The sequence below is a fragment of the Pseudophryne corroboree genome, chromosome 12, assembly GCF_028390025.1.
Source record: "Pseudophryne corroboree isolate aPseCor3 chromosome 12, aPseCor3.hap2, whole genome shotgun sequence".
Lineage (NCBI taxonomy): Eukaryota > Metazoa > Chordata > Amphibia > Anura > Myobatrachidae > Pseudophryne > Pseudophryne corroboree.
In genome coordinates this window covers 171,241,827-171,261,049 of record NC_086455.1, presented here as the reverse complement: position 1 = coordinate 171,261,049, position 19,223 = coordinate 171,241,827, and the positions used below count along the sequence as shown (strand labels likewise).

The 19,223-nt window shown below is 56.2% G+C and overlaps 1 protein-coding gene across 4 annotated transcripts in view; it reads left to right on the top strand.

The window, feature by feature from the left end:
- LOC134981248 (TOG array regulator of axonemal microtubules protein 1-like) overlaps positions 1-17,763 on the top strand; it is a 111,343-nt gene extending 93,580 nt beyond the window's left edge. For all 4 annotated transcript variants that reach the window (XM_063948543.1, XM_063948545.1, XM_063948542.1 and 1 more), the window contains 3 exons: positions 1,460-1,586; positions 13,760-13,875; positions 15,671-17,763. In XM_063948543.1, coding sequence (XP_063804613.1) covers positions 1,460-1,586; positions 13,760-13,875; positions 15,671-15,707 — 280 coding nt within the window. In that variant the 3' untranslated portion in view covers positions 15,708-17,763. The remainder of the gene's footprint in view (positions 1-1,459; positions 1,587-13,759; positions 13,876-15,670) is intronic.
- The last annotated feature ends 1,460 nt before the right edge of the window (positions 17,764-19,223 follow it).

The following is a 19,223-nucleotide window of genomic DNA, read 5'->3' as shown; positions in this document are numbered from 1 at the left end:
TCTCATTCTAAGTGTTCCACTCAAGCATTGGTTGAGGTAGCAGAGGAATCATTGGTTTGATGAAGATGCTTCTTGCAGGCAGTTCGCCGGGTACTACCCATACAGCGCAAAGTCACTGGAGACTGACGGTGCTGCCATACGTTCCTGTCCTCCTTACAGACATATACAGGAATTGCTCTGCTAGGTGTGGCCCAAACCCAGACACCTTAACTTCCAAAATACATGCCAGTTGCAGATTATGTTGTAAATGCATTAAGCTGCGAGTTGCAGGCAGCCGCAAGATTTCCACGATTCAGACACTAGAATTAAAGCGCCTGTAATTTAAAAGACAGAATAGAAAATGTCAATAACTTGTTCAGGCCACACATCGTTCTGTCTCCAAGAACATGTAGGTTGCTCATCTGGGGGTACAGTGACAACACCCTCTACAGGGAGCATCCTTTTGTTTTATCGTCAATTGTGACGGCAGACGGCAATCTTAAGGGTTGGGGGATTGTGTTCTTTCATTGCCGGTACCGGGGTCTTTGGTCCCAGAGGAAGCAAAGGCTCAGATATATGTTCTAGTAGTAAGAGCGGTGCTAAATGGTCTGGTTTAAGGTCACTGTCTGTCGCAGGGGAAACCTATGTGGATGTACACAGCGCTGCACTGGGGGTTGTATCCCTTCACTTCTCTTTGTTCTGTGGGGGTTGGTTAGAAGGAGAACAGAGTTTCCTACTGGATACAGAGGTATAAGTGGAGAAACGTAAATACATTCAATTATTTAATGTGCCAATATTCTAAAAGAGCCTCTATACCCCATGGTCCAGTGTCAGTCAGATATAGGGCCTAATTCAGTAACGCCCGCAGAAGTGTAGAAATCGCTATTTGCCGATTTCCGCACTACAACGCATGCGCGCACGGCAGAGTGTAAGAGCCGGCGACAGGGAGTCAACGCCGTGTTTTGTGGGTGTCGACGGAAAGTTCATGGTGACGTCACACGCAGCCACTACTACCCAAAAGATGGCCGCCCGCCACCTGCCTTCACAGCTAGGCTGCGTAGGCAGGACGCATCCGTGTCTTGCAATGCGCTCACGTGTTTGCGGAGGGGAAGGGCCTGGCACACGTTGAGGGATCGCCCTGTGCTGGGCGTCCCCCCGCATGTCAGTGTAATGGGTTCTAGATGTGTGTATTTTCGCATATCTACAACCCATGCTGAATTAGGCCCATAGAGTTTAAATATAAGTATAAAAGCTGTGGTTTCCCCCACATCCCCCACCACGTAGTAACACAGTTTCTCTAACAGAGCCATTCATTCTGGCTGCTCATTCATGACGCACTGTCACCCCCATGTGTAGGGAACATTGGGCACAGGCAGCGCTGGGAATGGGACACTCAGAGATGTTATTGTGTCCTTATAATTATCCGATCTTCCTTATTAGTCTAATGTAACATGTTTCCACAAATGTGTTTTTATTGCAGATTCTATGGCCGGAAGATGCTTCACTATCTGATGTCCCATCCGGACTTTGACAAAATGCTGGAGAAATATGTCCCGAGCAAGGATTTGCCTTATATAAAGGAAATAATTAGACATATCCAAGTCAAGGCAAGATAAAGTATTCCTCTATAGTGACTTACAGAAGGACTTGCGTGCCTGATGTGTGTAGTGTGCGCACACGAGCGCTAATGTCTCTCCGTCGCTCCTCTGATGTGATTCTGTCCGATAATTTGAGGATAGAAAGAATCTTCGAGTAAAATCACTGATCTGTATGGAGACGCTGGTGATTTTCTGTGTGTGATTCTGAGCTTTCTCCATGTGGCAGTCATCAATTACAGAGAGAAGACATGAAAATGATTCCCCTGATTAGTGCGAATGTGAATATACAACTATTGCAATATCTGTAACTGATAATGCACTGAGCTACAGTACACGTCCCACACACAGCCCACCCGTGTACACGTCCCACACACAGCCCCCCCGTGTACACGTCCTCACACACAGCCCCCCCGTGTACACGTCCTCACACAGCCCCCCCGTGTACACGTCCTCACACACAGCCCCCCCCGTGTACACGTCCTCACACACAGCCCCCCCGTGTACACGTCCTCACACACAGCCCCCCCGTGTACACGTCCCACACACAGCCCCCCCGTGTACACGTCCCACACACACAGCCCCCCCGTGTACACGTCCCACACACACAGCCCCCCCGTGTACACGTCCTCACACACAGCCCCCCCGTGTACACGTCCCACACACAGCCCCCCCGTGTACACGTCCTCACACACAGCCCACCCGTGTACACGTCCTCACACACAGCCCCCCCGTGTACACGTCCCACACACAGCCCCCCCGTGTACACGTCCTCACACACAGCCCCCCCGTGTACACGTCCTCACACACAGCCCCCCCGTGTACACGTCCTCACACACAGCCCCCCCGTGTACACGTCCTCACACACAGCCCCCCCGTGTACACGTCCTCACACACAGCCCCCCTGTGTACACGTCCTCACACACAGCCCCCCCGTGTACACGTCCTCACACACAGCCCCCCCGTGTACACGTCCCACACACACAGCCCACCCGTGTACACGTCCCACACACAGCCCCCCCGTGTACACGTCCTCACACACAGCCCCCCCGTGTACACGTCCCACACACAGCCCCCCCGTGTACACGTCCTCACACACAGCCCACCCGTGTACACGTCCTCACACACAGCCCCCCCGTGTACACGTCCCACACACAGCCCCCCCGTGTACACGTCCTCACACACAGCCCCCCCGTGTACACGTCCTCACACACAGCCCCCCCGTGTACACGTCCTCACACACAGCCCCCCCGTGTACACGTCCTCACACACAGCCCCCCCGTGTACACGTCCTCACACACAGCCCCCCCGTGTACACGTCCTCACACACAGCCCCCCCGTGTACACGTCCTCACACACAGCCCCCCCGTGTACACGTCCTCACACACAGCCCCCCCGTGTACACGTCCTCACACACAGCCCCCCCGTGTACACGTCCTCACACACAGCCCCCCCGTGTACACGTCCTCACACACAGCCCCCCCGTGTACACGTCCCACACACAGCCCACCCGTGTACACATCCCACACACAGCCCACCCGTGTACACGTCCTCACACACAGCCCCCCCGTGTACACGTCCTCACACACAGCCCCCCCGTGTACACATCCCACACACAGCCCCCCCGTGTACACGTCCTCACACACAGCCCCCCCGTGTACACGTCCTCACACACAGCCCCCCCGTGTACACGTCCCACACACAGCCCCCCCGTGTACACGTCCTCACACACAGCCCCCCCGTGTACACGTCCTCACACACAGCCCCCCCGTGTACACGTCCTCACACACAGCCCCCCCCCCCCGTGTACACGTCCTCACACACAGCCCCCCCGTGTACACGTCCCACACACAGCCCCCCCGTGTACACGTCCTCACACACAGCCCCCCCCGTGTACACGTCCCACACACAGCCCCCCCGTGTACACGTCCTCACACACAGCCCCCCCGTGTACACGTCCCACACACAGCCCCCCCGTGTACACGTCCTCACACACAGCCCCCCCGTGTACACGTCCCACACACAGCCCCCCCGTGTACACGTCCTCACACACAGCCCCCCCGTGTACACGTCCTCACACACAGCCCCCCCGTGTACACGTCCTCACACACAGCCCCCCCGTGTACACGTCCTCACACACAGCCCCCCCGTGTACACGTCCCACACACAGCCCCCCCGTGTACACGTCCTCACACACAGCCCCCCCGTGTACACGTCCCACACACAGCCCCCCCGTGTACACGTCCTCACACACAGCCCCCCCGTGTACACGTCCCACACACAGCCCCCCCGTGTACACGTCCTCACACACAGCCCCCCCGTGTACACGTCCTCACACACAGCCCACCCGTGTACACGTCCTCACACACACAGCCCACCCGTGTACACGTCCCACACACAGCCCACCCGTGTACACGTCCCACACACAGCCCACCCGTGTACACGTCCCACACACAGCCCACCCGTGTACACGTCCCACACACAGCCCACCCGTGTACACGTCCCACACACAGCCCACCCGTGTACACATCCCACACACAGCCCACCCGTGTACACGTCCCACACACAGCCCACCCGTGTACACGTCCCACACACAGCCCACCCGTGTACACGTCCCACACACAGCCCACCCGTGTACACGTCCCACACACAGCCCACCCGTGTACACGTCCCACACACAGCCCACCCGTGTACACGTCCCACACACAGCCCACCCGTGTACACGTCCTCACAGCCCACCCGTGTACACGTCCTCACAGCCCACCCGTGTACACGTCCTCACAGCCCACCCATGAACACACACTCTGTAATTTAAAGGCCCGCTATATCCACCCTTCTTTAGTTTTGCAACTGGTTTAATCTGCTTTACCATTAGCAAGGAAACCTTCCAACGTTCAGAGACCGGTAACAACAGATTTACTGTTAGTATTGCAAATGGCAATGGAGAGGAAAACTGTTTTTCTTGCTCCAAATTTTAAGTTGCATCTGTAAAGTTTATAGTCTAGCTGCTTCAGGCCCTCTGCCTTGCTACTTGGCCGATTCAGGCCCTTTCCTTTTTACGTAGCCACCTCAGCCCCCCCGCCTAGCACCTTAGCCTCCTAAGCCCCCTGCCTTGCTCCTTGCCGCCTCAGCCCCCCTGCCTTGCTCCTTGGCCGCCTCAGCCCCCGCCTTGCTCCTTGGCGGCCTCAGCCCCCGCCTTGCTCCTTGGCGGCCTCAGCCCACCACCTTGCTCCTTGGCCGCCTCAGCCCCCGCCTTGCTCCTTGGCCGCCTCAGCCCCCCGCCTTGATCCTTGGCCGCCTCAGCCCCCCGCCTTGCTCCTTGGCTGCCTCAGCCCCCCCACCTTGCTCCTTGGCTGCCTCAGCCCCCCCACCTTGCTCCTTGGCTGCCTCAGCCCCCCACCTTGCTCCTTGGCTGCCTCAGCCCCCTGCCTTGCTCCTTGGTCGTCTTGCCCCCCCCCCCTTGCTCCTTGGCTGCTTCAGCCCCCCCACCTTGCTCCTTTTCTGCCTCAGCCCCCCCCCCCCACCTTGCTCCTTGGCTGCCTCAGCCCCCCACCTTGCTCCTTGGCTGCCTCAGCCCCCCCACCTTGCTCCTTGGCTGCCTCAGCCCCCCCCACCTTGCTCCTTGGCTGCCTCAGCCCCCCCACCTTGCTCCTTGGCTGCCTCAGCCCCCCCACCTTTGCTCCTTGGCTGCCTCAGCCCCCCCACCTTGCTCATTGGCTGCCTCGGCCCCCCCCCCCCCCACTTTGCTCCTTGGCTGCCTCAGCCCCCTGCCTTGCTCCTTGGCTGCCTCAGCTCCCTGCCTTGCTCCTTGGCTGCCTCAGCCCCCTGCCTTGCTCCTTGGCTGCCTCAGCCCCCTACCTTGCTCCTTGGCTGCCTCAGCCCCCCCCCCACCTTGCTCCTTGGCTGCCTCAGCCCCCTGCCTTGCTCCTTGGTCGTCTCGGCCCCCCACCTTGCTCCTTGGCTGCCTCAGCCCCCCACCTTGCTCCTTGGCTGCCTCAGCCCCCCGCCTTGCTCCTTGGCTGCCTCAGCCCCCTGCCTTGCTCCTTGGCTGCCTCAGCCCCCTGCCTTGCTCCTTGGCTGCCTCAGCCCCCTGCCTTGCTCCTTGGCTGCCTCAGCCCCCTGCCTTGCTCCTTGGCTGCCTCAGCCCCCTGCCTTGCTCCTTGGCCGCCTCAGCCCCCTGCCTTGCTCCTTGGACGTCTCGGCCCCCCACCTTGCTCCTTTGCTGCCTCAGCCCCCCCACCTTGCTCCTTGGCTGCCTCAGCCCCCCCCCTTGCTCCTTGGCTGCCTCAGCCCCCCCACCTTGCTCCTTGGCTGCCTCAGCCCCCCCCACCTTGCTCCTTGGCTGCCTCAGCCCCCTGCCTTGCTCCTTGGTCGTCTCGGCCCCCCACCTTGCTCCTTGGCTGCCTCAGCCCCCCCACCTTGCTCCTTGGCTGCCTCAGCCCCCTTCCTTGGTCGTCTCGGCCCCCCACCTTGCTCCTTGGCTGCCTCAGCCCCCCCCCCCCCCCCCCCCCACCTTGCTCCTTGGCGGCCTCAGCCCCCCCCCCCCCACCTTGCTCCTTGGCTGCCTCAGCCCCCCCCACCTTGCTCCTTGGCTGCCTCAGCCCCCCCCCACCTTGCTCCTTGGCTGCCTCAGCCCCCTGCCTTGCTCCTTGGTCGTCTCGGCCCTCCACCTTGCTCCTTGGCTGCCTCAGCCCCCCCACCTTGCTCCTTGGCTGCCTCAGCCCCCCCACCTTGCTCCTTGGCTGCCTCAGCCCCCCCACCTTGCTCCTTGGCTGCCTCAGCCCCCTGCCTTGCTCCTTGGTCGTCTCGGCCCCCCACCTTGCTCCTTTGCTGCCTCAGCCCCCCCACCTTGCTCCTTGGCTGCCTCAGCCCCCCCCCCCCCCCTGCCTTGCTCCTTGGTTGCCTCAGCCCCCTGCCTTGCTCCTTGGCTGCCGCAGCCCCCTGCCTTGCTCCTTGGCTGCCGCAGCCCCCTGCCTTGCTCCTTGGCTGCCTCAGCCCCCTGCCTTGCTCCTTGGCTGCCTCAGCCCCCCGCGGCTGCCTCAGCAGCCCCCCCCACCTTGCTCCTTGGCTGCCTCAGCCCCCTGCCTTGCTCCTTGGTCGTCTCGGCCCCCCACCTTGCTCCTTTGCTGCCTCAGCCCCCCCACCTTGCTCCTTGGCTGCCTCAGCCCCCCCCCCCCCCACCTTGCTCCTTGGCTGCCTCAGCCCCGCCCCACCTTGCTCCTTGGCTGCCTCAGCCCCCCCCACCTTGCTACTTGGCTGCCTCAGCCCCCCCCACCCCGCCTTGCTCCTTGGCTGCCTCAGCCCCCTGCCTTGCTCCTTGGCTGCCTCAGCCCCCTGCCTTGCTCCTTGGCTGCCTCAGCCCCCTGCCTTGCTCCTTGGCTGCCTCAGCCCCCCGCGGCTGCCTCAGCAGCCCCCCCCACCTTGCTCCTTGGCTGCCTCAGCCCCCTGCCTTGCTCCTTGGTCGTCTCGGCCCCCCACCTTGCTCCTTGGCTGCCTCAGCCCCCCCCCACCTTGCTCCTTGGCTGCCTCAGCCCCCTGCCTTGCTCCTTGGTCGTCTCGGCCCCCCACCTTGCTCCTTGGCTGCCTCAGCCCCCCACCTTGCTCCTTGGCTGCCTCAGCCCCCTGCCTTGCTCCTTGGCTGCCTCAGCCCCCTGCCTTGCTCCTTGGCTGCCTCAGCCCCCTGCCTTGCTCCTTGGCTGCCTCAGCCCCCTGCCTTGCTCCTTGGCTGCCTCAGCCCCCTGCCTTGCTCCTTGGCTGCCTCAGCCCCCTGCCTTGCTCCTTGGACGTCTCGGCCCCCCACCTTGCTCCTTTGCTGCCTCAGCCCCCCCACCTTGCTCCTTGGCTGCCTCAGCCCCCCCCCCCACCTTGCTCCTTGGCTGCCTCAGCCCCCCCACCTTGCTCCTTGGCTGCCTCAGCCCCCCCCCACCTTGCTCCTTGGCTGCCTCAGCCCCCTGCCTTGCTCCTTGGTCGTCTCGGCCCCCCACCTTGCTCCTTGGCTGCCTCAGCCCCCCCACCTTGCTCCTTGGCTGCCTCAGCCCCCTTCCTTGGTCGTCTCGGCCCCCCACCTTGCTCCTTGGCTGCCTCAGCCCCCCCCCCCCCCACCTTGCTCCTTGGCGGCCTCAGCCCCCCCCCCCCCCCCCACCTTGCTCCTTGGCTGCCTCAGCCCCCCCACCTTGCTCCTTGGCTGCCTCAGCCCCCCCCACCTTGCTCCTTGGCTGCCTCAGCCCCCTGCCTTGCTCCTTGGTCGTCTCGGCCCTCCACCTTGCTCCTTGGCTGCCTCAGCCCCCCCACCTTGCTCCTTGGCTGCCTCAGCCCCCCCACCTTGCTCCTTGGCTGCCTCAGCCCCCCCACCTTGCTCCTTGGCTGCCTCAGCCCCCTGCCTTGCTCCTTGGTCGTCTCGGCCCCCCACCTTGCTCCTTTGCTGCCTCAGCCCCCCCACCTTGCTCCTTGGCTGCCTCAGCCCCCCCCCCCCCCCTGCCTTGCTCCTTGGTTGCCTCAGCCCCCTCCCTTGCTCCTTGGCTGCCGCAGCCCCCTGCCTTGCTCCTTGGCTGCCTCAGCCCCCTGCCTTGCTCCTTGGCTGCCTCAGCCCCCCGCGGCTGCCTCAGCAGCCCCCCCACCTTGCTCCTTGGCTGCCTCAGCCCCCTGCCTTGCTCCTTGGTCGTCTCGGCCCCCACCTTGCTCCTTTGCTGCCTCAGCCCCCCCACCTTGCTCCTTGGCTGCCTCAGCCCCCCCCCCCCCCCCCCCCACCTTGCTCCTTGGCTGCCTCAGCCCCGCCCCACCTTGCTCCTTGGCTGCCTCAGCCCCCCCCACCTTGCTACTTGGCTGCCTCAGCCCCCCCCACCCCGCCTTGCTCCTTGGCTGCCTCAGCCCCCTGCCTTGCTCCTTGGCTGCCTCAGCCCCCTGCCTTGCTCCTTGGCTGCCTCAGCCCCCTGCCTTGCTCCTTGGCTGCCTCAGCCCCCTGCCTTGCTCCTTGGCTGCCTTAGCCCCCTGCCTTGCTCCTTGGCCATCTCAGCCCCCCACCTTGCTCCTTGGCCGCCTCAGCCCCCCTTCCCCCTTGCTCCTTGGCCGCCTCAGCCCCCCCCTTGCTCCGAATTTGAAGTTGCATCTGTAAAGTTTATAGTCTAGCTGCTTCAGGCCCTCTGCCTTGCTACTTGGCCGATTCAGGCCCTTTCCTTTTTACGTAGCCACCTCAGCCCCCCCGCCTAGCACCTTAGCCTCCTAAGCCCCCTGCCTTGCTCCTTGGCCGCCTCAGCCCCCTGCCTTGCTCCTTGGCTGCCTCAGCTCCCTGCCTTGCTCCTTGGCTGCCTCAGCCCCCTGCCTTGCTCCTTGGCTGCCTCAGCCCCCTACCTTGCTCCTTGGCTGCCTCAGCCCCCCCCCCCCCCCCACCTTGCTCCTTGGCTGCCTCAGCCCCCTGCCTTGCTCCTTGGTCGTCTCGGCCCCCTGCCTTGCTCCTTGGCTGCCTCAGCCCCCCACCTTGCTCCTTGGCTGCCTCAGCCCCCCCCCCCCCCCGCCTTGCTCCTTGGCTGCCTCAGCCCCCTGCCTTGCTCCTTGGCTGCCTCAGCCCCCTGCCTTGCTCCTTGGCTGACTCAGCCCCCTGCCTTGCTCCTTGGCTGCCTCAGCCCCCTGCCTTGCTCCTTGGCTGCCTCAGCCCCCTGCCTTGCTCCTTGGCTGCCTCAGCCCCCTGCCTTGCTCCTTGGACGTCTCGGCCCCCCACCTTGCTCCTTTGCTGCCTCAGCCCCCCCACCTTGCTCCTTGGCTGCCTCAGCCCCCCCCCCCCCCACCTTGCTCCTTGGCTGCCTCAGCCCCCCCACCTTGCTCCTTGGCTGCCTCAGCCCCCCCCCCCCCACCTTGCTCCTTGGCTGCCTCAGCCCCCTGCCTTGCTCCTTGGTCGTCTCGGCCCCCCACCTTGCTCCTTGGCTTCCTCAGCCCCCCCACCTTGCTCCTTGGCTGCCTCAGCCCCCTTCCTCGGTCGTCTCGGCCCCCCACCTTGCTCCTTGGCTGCCTCAGCCCCCCCCCCCCACCTTGCTCCTTGGCTGCCTCAGCCCCCCCCCCCCCACCTTGCTCCTTGGCTGCCTCAGCCCCCCCACCTTGCTCCTTGGCTGCCTCAGCCCCCCCCACCTTGCTCCTTGGCTGCCTCAGCCCCCCCCACCTTGCTCCTTGGCTGCCTCAGCCCCCTGCCTTGCTCCTTGGTCGTCTCGGCCCTCCACCTTGCTCCTTGGCTGCCTCAGCCCCCCCACCTTGCTCCTTGGCTGCCTCAGCCCCCCCACCTTGCTCCTTGGCTGCCTCAGCCCCCTGCCTTGCTCCTTGGTCGTCTCGGCCCCCCACCTTGCTCCTTTGCTGCCTCAGCCCCCCCACCTTGCTCCTTGGCTGCCTCAGCCCCCCCCCCCCCTGCCTTGCTCCTTGGTTGCCTCAGCCCCCTGCCTTGCTCCTTGGCTGCCTCAGCCCCCTGCCTTGCTCCTTGGCTGCCTCAGCCCCCTGCCTTGCTCCTTGGCTGCCTCAGCCCCCCGCGGCTGCCTCAGCAGCCCCCCCACCTTGCTCCTTGGCTGCCTCAGCCCCCTGCCTTGCTCCTTGGTCGTCTCGGCCCCCCGCCTTGCTCCTTGGTCGTCTCGGCCCCCCACCTTGCTCCTTTGCTGCCTCAGCCCCTCCACCTTGCTCCTTGGCTGCCTCAGCCCCCCCACCTTGCTCCTTGGCTGCCTCAGCCCCCCCACCTTGCTCCTTGGCTGCCTCAGCCCCCCCACCTTGCTCCTTGGCTGCCTCAGCCCCCCCACCTTGCTCCTTGGCTGCCTCAGCCCCCCCACCTTGCTCCTTGGCTGCCTCAGCCCCCTGCCTTGCTCCTTGGTCGTCTCGGCCCCCCACCTTGCTCCTTGGCTGCCTCAGCCCCCCCCCCCCTGCCTTGCTCCTTGGTTGCCTCAGCCCCCTGCCTTGCTCCTTGGCTGCCGCAGCCCCCTGCCTTGCTCCTTGGCTGCCTCAGCCCCCTGCCTTGCTCCTTGGCTGCCTCAGCCCCCCGCGGCTGCCTCAGCAGCCCCCCCACCTTGCTCCTTGGCTGCCTCAGCCCCCTGCCTTGCTCCTTGGTCGTCTCGGCCCCCCACCTTGCTCCTTTGCTGCCTCAGCCCCCCCACCTTGCTCCTTGGCTGCCTCAGCCCCCCCCCCACCTTGCTCCTTGGCTGCCTCAGCCCCGCCCCACCTTGCTCCTTGGCTGCCTCAGCCCCCCCCACCTTGCTACTTGGCTGCCTCAGCCCCCCCCCCCACCCCGCCTTGCTCCTTGGCTGCCTCAGCCCCCTGCCTTGCTCCTTGGCTGCCTCAGCCCCCTGCCTTGCTCCTTGGCTGCCTCAGCCCCCTGCCTTGCTCCTTGGCTGCCTCAGCCCCCTGCCTTGCTCCTTGGCTGCCTTAGCCCCCTGCCTTGCTCCTTGGCCATCTCAGCCCCCCACCTTGCTCCTTGGCCGCCTCAGCCCCCCTTCCCCCTTGCTCCTTGGCCGCCTCAGCCCCCCCTTGCTCCGAATTTGAAGTTGCATCTGTAAAGTTTATAGTCTAGCTGCTTCAGGCCCTCTGCCTTGCTACTTGGCCGATTCAGGCCCTTTCCTTTTTACGTAACCACCTCAGCCCCCCCCGCCTAGCACCTTAGCCTCCTAAGCCCCCTGCCTTGCTCCTTGGCCGCCTCAGCCCCCTGCCTTGCTCCTTGGCTGCCTCAGCTCCCTGCCTTGCTCCTTGGCTGCCTCAGCCCCCTGCCTTGCTCCTTGGCTGCCTCAGCCCCCTACCTTGCTCCTTGGCTGCCTCAGCCCCGCCCCACCTTGCTCCTTGGCTGCCTCAGCCCCCCCACCTTGCTACTTGGCTGCCTCAGCCCCCCCCACCCCGCCTTGCTCCTTGGCTGCCTCAGCCCCCTGCCTTGCTCCTTGGCTGCCTCAGCCCCCTGCCTTGCTCCTTGGCTGCCTCAGCCCCCTGCCTTGCTCCTTGGCTGCCTCAGCCCCCTGCCTTGCTCCTTGGCTGCCTCAGCCCCCTGCCTTGCTCCTTGGCTGCCTTAGCCCCCTGCCTTGCTCCTTGGCCATCTCAGCCCCCCACCTTGCTCCTTGGCCGCCTCAGCCCCCCTTCCCCCTTGCTCCTTGGCCGCCTCAGCCCCCTGCCTTGCTCCTTGGCCATCTCAGCCCCCCACCTTGCTCCTTGGCCGCCTCAGCCCCCCCTTCCCCCTTGCTCCTTGGCCGCCTCAGCCCCCTGCCTTGCTCCTTGGCCATCTCAGCCCCCCACCTTGCTCCTTGGCCGCCTCAGCCCCCCCTTGCTCCTTGGCCGCCTCAGCCCCCTGCCTTGCTCCTTAGCCGCCTCAGCCCCCCGCCTTGCTCTTTGGCCGCCTCAGCCCCCTGTCTTGCTCCTTAGCCGCATCAGCCCCCCACTTTGCTCCTTGGCCATCTCAGCTCCCCACTTTGCTCCTTGGCTGCCTCAACCCTTTGCCTTGCTTTGCTATGAAGCAACGCCTGCTCTCTTTCTTGCTGTATTTGTATGCTGTTATTTTTTAGTACCACAGTGTAGCAACAATTTTCTTGACAAATTGGCCAACTCTCAGAAAACGTGATATACCCAGAGCCGGCCTTAGGCATAGGCAAACTAGGCAATTGCCTAGGGCATCTGGTATGCATAGGGGCACAAGCAGCTTCTGCTGATTAAAATGATATGCGGCATGCCTATATTCTGTGTGTAGCATTTTGTATGCAGATACAGCCACAGTCGCACACAGTATATATGCCGCATATCATTTTAATCAGCGGAAGCTGCTTGTGCATCCTAGCCACATAGCAATGCAAATAAGATGCATTTTCATAAAAAATAGGCACCCAACGTTAGCAAAGCTGCCAGATGACTCACGCCAGGAACTATATGTGTCATTATGTGTATAAGGGCATTAATAATTTGTAACATATGTGTAAGGGGCACTATGTGTGTCATTATGTGTATAAGGGCACTAATAATGTGCGGCATATGTGTAAGGGACATTATGTGTGTCATTATGTGTATAAGGGCATTAACAATGTGTGTCATATGTGTAAGGGAAATTATGTGTATAAGGGCATTAATAAGGGTTGGCATAATGTGTAAGGCACATTATGTTTATAAGGACATTAATAATGTGTGTCATATGTGTAAGGGGCATTAATGTGTGGTATTATGTGTATAAATGCATTACCAATGTGTGGCATTATGTGTATAAGGTGCTCTACTGTTTGGCGTAATGTATAGAAAGGGCACATTGTGTAGTCTAATGTGAATAAAGAGCAATATAGTGTGGTGTAATGTGAATAAGGAGCAATATGGTGTGGTGTAATGAGAATAAAGAGCAATATGGTGTGGTGTAATGTGAATAAGGAGCAATTCAGTATGATGTTATGTGAATGAGGGGCACTACTGTGAGTAGTAACGTATATAAGGTAAAGTGGTACTATTGTGTGATGTAATGTGAATAAGGGACACTTGCATTATACATTGTGAATAAAGTTGCACTACTGTGAGGCATAAGTTGAATTGGGGGTACTATTGTGTGGCCATGCCCCTTGCCAGCAAAAACACATACCTTTTTGGCCTGTGCACCGAATGTGCACACTGTTATTTAAATTACAGGGGGTAGAAAAAAAAAAAGGACTGCTATGGGTGGGGGGTGATGGTGCTGGGAAAGGGGGGCAGGGTCAGAGGCGGAACTAGCGGTTGTGCTAGGGGGCACCAGCCAAAATCTTGCCTAGGGCATCATATCGGTTAGGGCCGGCTCTGGATATACCCGTATGTTAAACGCTGCCGCTAAGCAGATTGTGCTGACCTCTAGGGGGCAGTCTGAATTAACTGCTAGCTCCCACTAGAGCCTAGCTCGATGTGCGACTGCGCATATCTGAGAATTACAGTAAGTAAGTCTCCGCTTGGGCACAAATGTATTTCTTACCTGCAATATATCACAGAAGCCTCATCACAGAACCTCGCACTTCCTTTAATCACCTCCTACATGTCCCAGATTCAATATTTGCTTGCACAGTCACCACTGATCTGGCAAACGATGATTACACTGGTTGTAGGGTGAGATCTTACATTCACAGAACTGTCCCCTCCGCCCCACATACATCTGTACGTCCACCTTGCATGAACCAGTAATTTACAGATGATTTGCTCGTACTGTCTGGTATACACTAACCGATCCTTCTCTTTCTATCTTGCAGGGTGTCGGGGAGATCCAAGATGCTCCCTCAGCCCGAGGGAGAAGATCCTACCACGGCAGCGTCGGCAGCCTGAGAGCTTCCTCCGTCTCCCAGAACGCTCACGTTACACTAGAAAGGTGGGTGGAAGCATTGTTATTAGGCGCGGTAGGAGATGGCGCTAAGATCCTCTACATGGAAGCTGTTGCAGGAACATTTCTCATCAGCAATGAGCTTTGGGCGCCCGTGACCCTGTGGTAGTCGGATGATAGGTCGACAGTCCTATTGGTGGACATGCATTAGGTCGACGTGGACAAAAGATTGACATGGCAATGGTCAACACAGGAAATTGTTGACATGAGTTTTTAAGAAATATGTTTCATTTTCAACTCTGTCATACTTTACCGTCCATGTGGACTACGATTGGGAACAGCAACCTTGCCCTTAGCGAGCCATGCCAGGAGGGTTACGGTGCACTAGGGGGTTTCCGGTGACTTTATGGAGTAAACGACACCCAAAAATAAAATAAAAATAATGTTGACCTTTTTCTGCGTCGACCATTTTACAATGTCAGCCTTTTCCACTTGTCGACCTGTTGTGTATCGACCTAGTGGCTGTTGACCTCACCCAGGTCGACCCTATAATCCATACCCAGCCCTGTTACTGGTTCTCTATTCGTCCTTCCTTGGACCACTTTTGGTTGGTACTAACCCCTGCAAACCGGCAACAGAAGAGCTGCCGTTGTGGAGATGCTGACGCGGTCACCTAGCCGTCGCGGGGTGGTCAGAGTCGCTCACATCCGCACTTATTTCTCATCAACTTCAAGAACTGACTGTTATATCCCAGCCCCTGTCAGGAGCCATTGTAACGAGATAATCAGTCTTCACCTGTCAGTGCTGTTACTTTTATAGCTGGTGGGTGTATACATGTTGCTTTTTGCAACAATTGCTGCTTATTTATCCTTTTTTGTTCTTCTTGTAACAAGCACATCCATTATATATGTTGGGGAAAAAGACATTAATAATTTATCAACAATAGGAGCACAACCAGTGAATTTGATTATCAATTTTACATATTTACTAATCGTAATAGGGGTGTATTCAATTATTGTCGGAAACTGCTGTCTTGTCGGAAAGATGGCCGTTTCCGACAGGAATAGGTTGGAAGGGCTTCCGACCTATTAAATGCCGGCTGGTTTTTTTCTGACAAGTCGGGAATTCCCGACTTGTCAGAACCACGCGGAAGCCGCCGATCCAACAGGTTTTAACCCTGTTTTCGACAATGTCAATCCGACTTAAAAAAAAATAAAGTCGGATTGCCATTGTCGGGAACGGGCCAAACTTGTCGGATTTAGCCGGGCATTGAATACACAAGTCGGATCCTTTCTGTCGGAAAGGATTCGACATGAATTGAATACACCCCGCAGCAGTTAAAATATCTCCTTGACTAATAGCTGTCACAACAAGTGGTAATAGGCAATGTTTAGTACGATATCCTCTATCTGTTATGAACCTTTTTTCTTTGTAACTAAATGTTGAAATATCATTATATTGAAACTGAGTTATGACAGATTATCTTTATCCAGCTTTGTGTGACCCTGTACCCAAAAACCCAGTGCTTAGCGCACCCACCTGCGTGCACATAGCAGACACACGAGCGGTATTACCCTTTGTCGCCAGGTATAGGGCCGCTACTAGCGTATAATCACTGTGCAGAATTGCAGATCCGCAGGGAGTTCTGTGTGTTTACGCCTCTTTCGTTCGCCCCAATCAGATTTGTCAGAGACGTGCGTTGGTTTTTTCCCCCATTATATTATTCTTTCTAAAAGTTAAGATATTAATTGAATTATTTGCCCACATTTTAGGAGAGGAAGTGTTCTGAATATTTCTTTTGCTTGTTTATCTGCTTTTCAATGACTTTCTTATTTGTATACAGTGCGTCACACAGAGACGACATCACAGTGAACAGCTAACTCCTGCAATACACTTGGACGGACAGTCGTGGTAGTGACGCATCTGGTCAACCAGCGTACGTGGAAATCCGTCTCTGGCAGTCGGCGTGCAACATGTTTTCTGGATAACGATAAGTCAGCAAGATCACACTATTAAAGAGACACTAATATTTTTCACATTCATCTTATTTGTTAAAAGAACCGGAAGAGTATTAAAGGGTAATTACCTTGTAACGTTTCCTTTTACAACGTGTTGCTGTGAACTGTTCTGTGTCGTGTAGAGATTTCCAGGCTCCTTCTCCTGTACAAGACGGTAGCCACAAGGCTTATACAGGTACATAATTGGGCTGCTTATTATTATTATGTGCGTGGTATTTTATTTTATGTCTTCCCACTAAAAGTCACTGACTAGTGGTGAACGTGGCTAAAGCGAATACGCTGTACGGGGGAAATGTGTTCTTTGTCTAGGGACCGTTCACGCGGTTTATGTGGATTTGTGCCTTTCATGTAATTACATAGAAAATACATTTACAGCAAAATAACTTTTGTTCACTCTTTTGAAAATAATAGTATAAATGGCGTCATTATCTTTTGCCTCCTTTCCACAAAGCGGCAGCACCAGGAAGCTACGTTTTGATTTCACATTACCGCAGTGCAACATCTGCCGCATTTGTCGCCTCGTTTGTGGTGGAAACAAAAGAAAAAAACATGTGAAACAAATGCGTAGCATGATGGTGGCACTGGCTAATATTTGTGCCCGTAGCGTGTTGCCTGGCAGTGACCTCAGGGACCCTATCTGCAGCATTGGTACAATATTGGGCAACAGATCATCATGATGACTTAAGTCTCTGCAGTTTTAGAAGTCCCCATGGCCACTGCTTGCTGTATTTGTGGCACCCTGATGACGTGATCCCTTGGATGTTTTACCAGGCAACGCGCCGCAATTAGAAATTCGTAAATTCCTTGCGGCAAATTCCTGTGGGTTACACAGTATTGGACTCATTGTATCAGCAGATATCTGATCTGTTGTAACTTCTAAACTGCTGGACCTTATTTCCATGCCATACGGGAAACATTGTAACTACCTGTAGAGATCTCCTGGCGTATGTAACAAGCTGCTTTTTATTTATTTTTTCAATAGGAATGAATATCTGCTTTAAAACTGTTTCTACAAAGTATCGATAGGTGACGCTCGTCACCCTTTTATGATTGGAACATATTTATGATTCTTTATTTTGGTTTGAACCAATATAGCTGGAAAGAATCCCCGCTGTAGACTTCCCTATTCCTTACAATCAAAACAAAAAAAACCCTCCTGACCGACTCCACGCTCTTCGTCGGTGACCGTCGGCACAGTCTTCATTAACAGTTTAGCAAGTTCCAATATCCATACTAAGACGGGGGAACCTTCCACTGCATACAGCAAAGGAATACCTCCCAAGCCCCACAAATTGGAACACAGGTCCCATAAAATAGAGACTGACCCACAGAAATGGCAGCAGCTGTGATGTACAAGTCTCACGATCTCCGATGACGGTCAGGCCATATTGGCTCATATTGGAATTAATTCTTTTTATAACTTGCTATTCTGGAGTCATGTCACATCAGGAGATACAAGGAGAGCAGACCATAAAATGTATCGCACACATATATATAATTCCGTCTCCTTACAGAGTTTATTACATATCATTTATTAAGAGGTTCGGCGTAAACGAATGTACAGAAAGCCTTATTCTTCTTTGCAGTGTTGTGTATGGCTATATGTGTCTCCGTACGAGTATTGGATGCTATTTGGAAATTGTGACATCCCGATTTCCTTGTCTACATTGTATATTGCAACTATCAGAGGCATTTTCACATCTATACTTATCAAATGTTTGGAGTGAAACTAAAAAAATATTATTTTTCCATGTTGTGACTTTTGCTGCGTATTTTATATTTATTTTTTTACATTGTTTTTTCCCCCCTCTGTGTCGAATTTCATGTGACACGGTTCATTATATGTGAAAATTACACTCAATGTATGTTTTACCTATATATTTTTAATGATCTATATTAATAAAGAATATTTTTGGAAGTCTGGTGTCTTATTTTATTTATTATTATGTATTACCAGTTATTTATATAGTGCACACATATTCCGCAGCGCTGTACAGAGAATATTTGCCCATTCACATCAGTCCCTGCCCCAGTGGAGCTTACACTCTATATTCCCTATCACATGTACACACACACACATTCAATCTAGGATTAATTTTGTTGGTAGCCAATTAACCTACAAGTATATTTTTGGATTGTGGGAGGAAACCCTGGAGGACCCAGAGGAAACCCACACAAGTACAGGGAGAATATACAAACTCCACACATATAGGGCCATGGTGGAATCAAACCCATGACCTCAGTGCCGTGAGGCAGTAATGCTAACCACTACACCATCCGTGCTCCCCCCGAGACATCCGCACTGTCTTGTTTTAATTGATGACCAGAAAGGTATACTAGCATCAATGGGTAGTAGGCCTCTGGAATGGCTGGGCCAAGCCACAACTAAAGGTGCATACACACAGTGAGCTATTTTCCCTGTGCCCAGCGATATTTACGGGGGAAGCGGGGGGGCGGGGGGGGGGGTTGAAGCACTTTCCACAGTAGGAGACTGTGGAAAGTGGTTCACTCGGCTGTACAAACAGCCTGACGGACGGCGGCGGATAGCGATGATGTGGGAGCGCGCATCACCGATACACACAGGACGAGTTTGAGCTCAAAATCGCCCAATGTGCTTGGGCCTTAACACCTTGGTTCATTTATTACTTGAACCCCATAGATGTATGAAAGAAATCCAGCAGAGTGCCTACCCACAGCAATTAGTACTGTGCACAGCTCAGACCCTGCAGTTATGTCCGGCGGTCGTGTGTTGTATGAAAATAAACACAATTGTAACTTGTTTATTTGTTCCTTTAGAAACCCAGGTAGAAGTCTGTGTTTTGCGTCGTTGCTTTGCTCTGGAACTCCTTGTGTTGGATAGTTTCTGCAGCTGACATGGTGTCAGGAAGGTTTCTTGTTACTGAAGTCAAATAATGAATGCTTCTCATTAGTGCTCATTAGTAACACATTGGGTTATTGTGGGTACTGGAGGAATGCAGTCATAATTGTTCTGTAGTTCATCCCCTTAAAATCCATGCCACTGGGTAGTACACACGTTTGGTTAAAGGGCGCGGGGCTTTTCATTGTGCTGCTTTTAGGGTTTTTTTGTTTTCATTTAAGCTATTGTAAAGTTGGAGTGTAATTCCTGAACTGGTGATCTCTCTTATTTATGATTTTCAATGATACACGAATGCAAATTATATGGCAATTTATTCATCCACCATGTGTTTTACACTTCAACCACTAGATGGCACTGGCGCCCTTCTACTAGAAAATCTCAGTTATAGGGAAAACGTGCCAAACCCCCAACTTTTCCTTCCAGATGGAATAATTATTAGCTTATAATGGGTTCAGACGCACATGTCATCCCCATCTGGGAAACACCTGTAGACTCCAGAA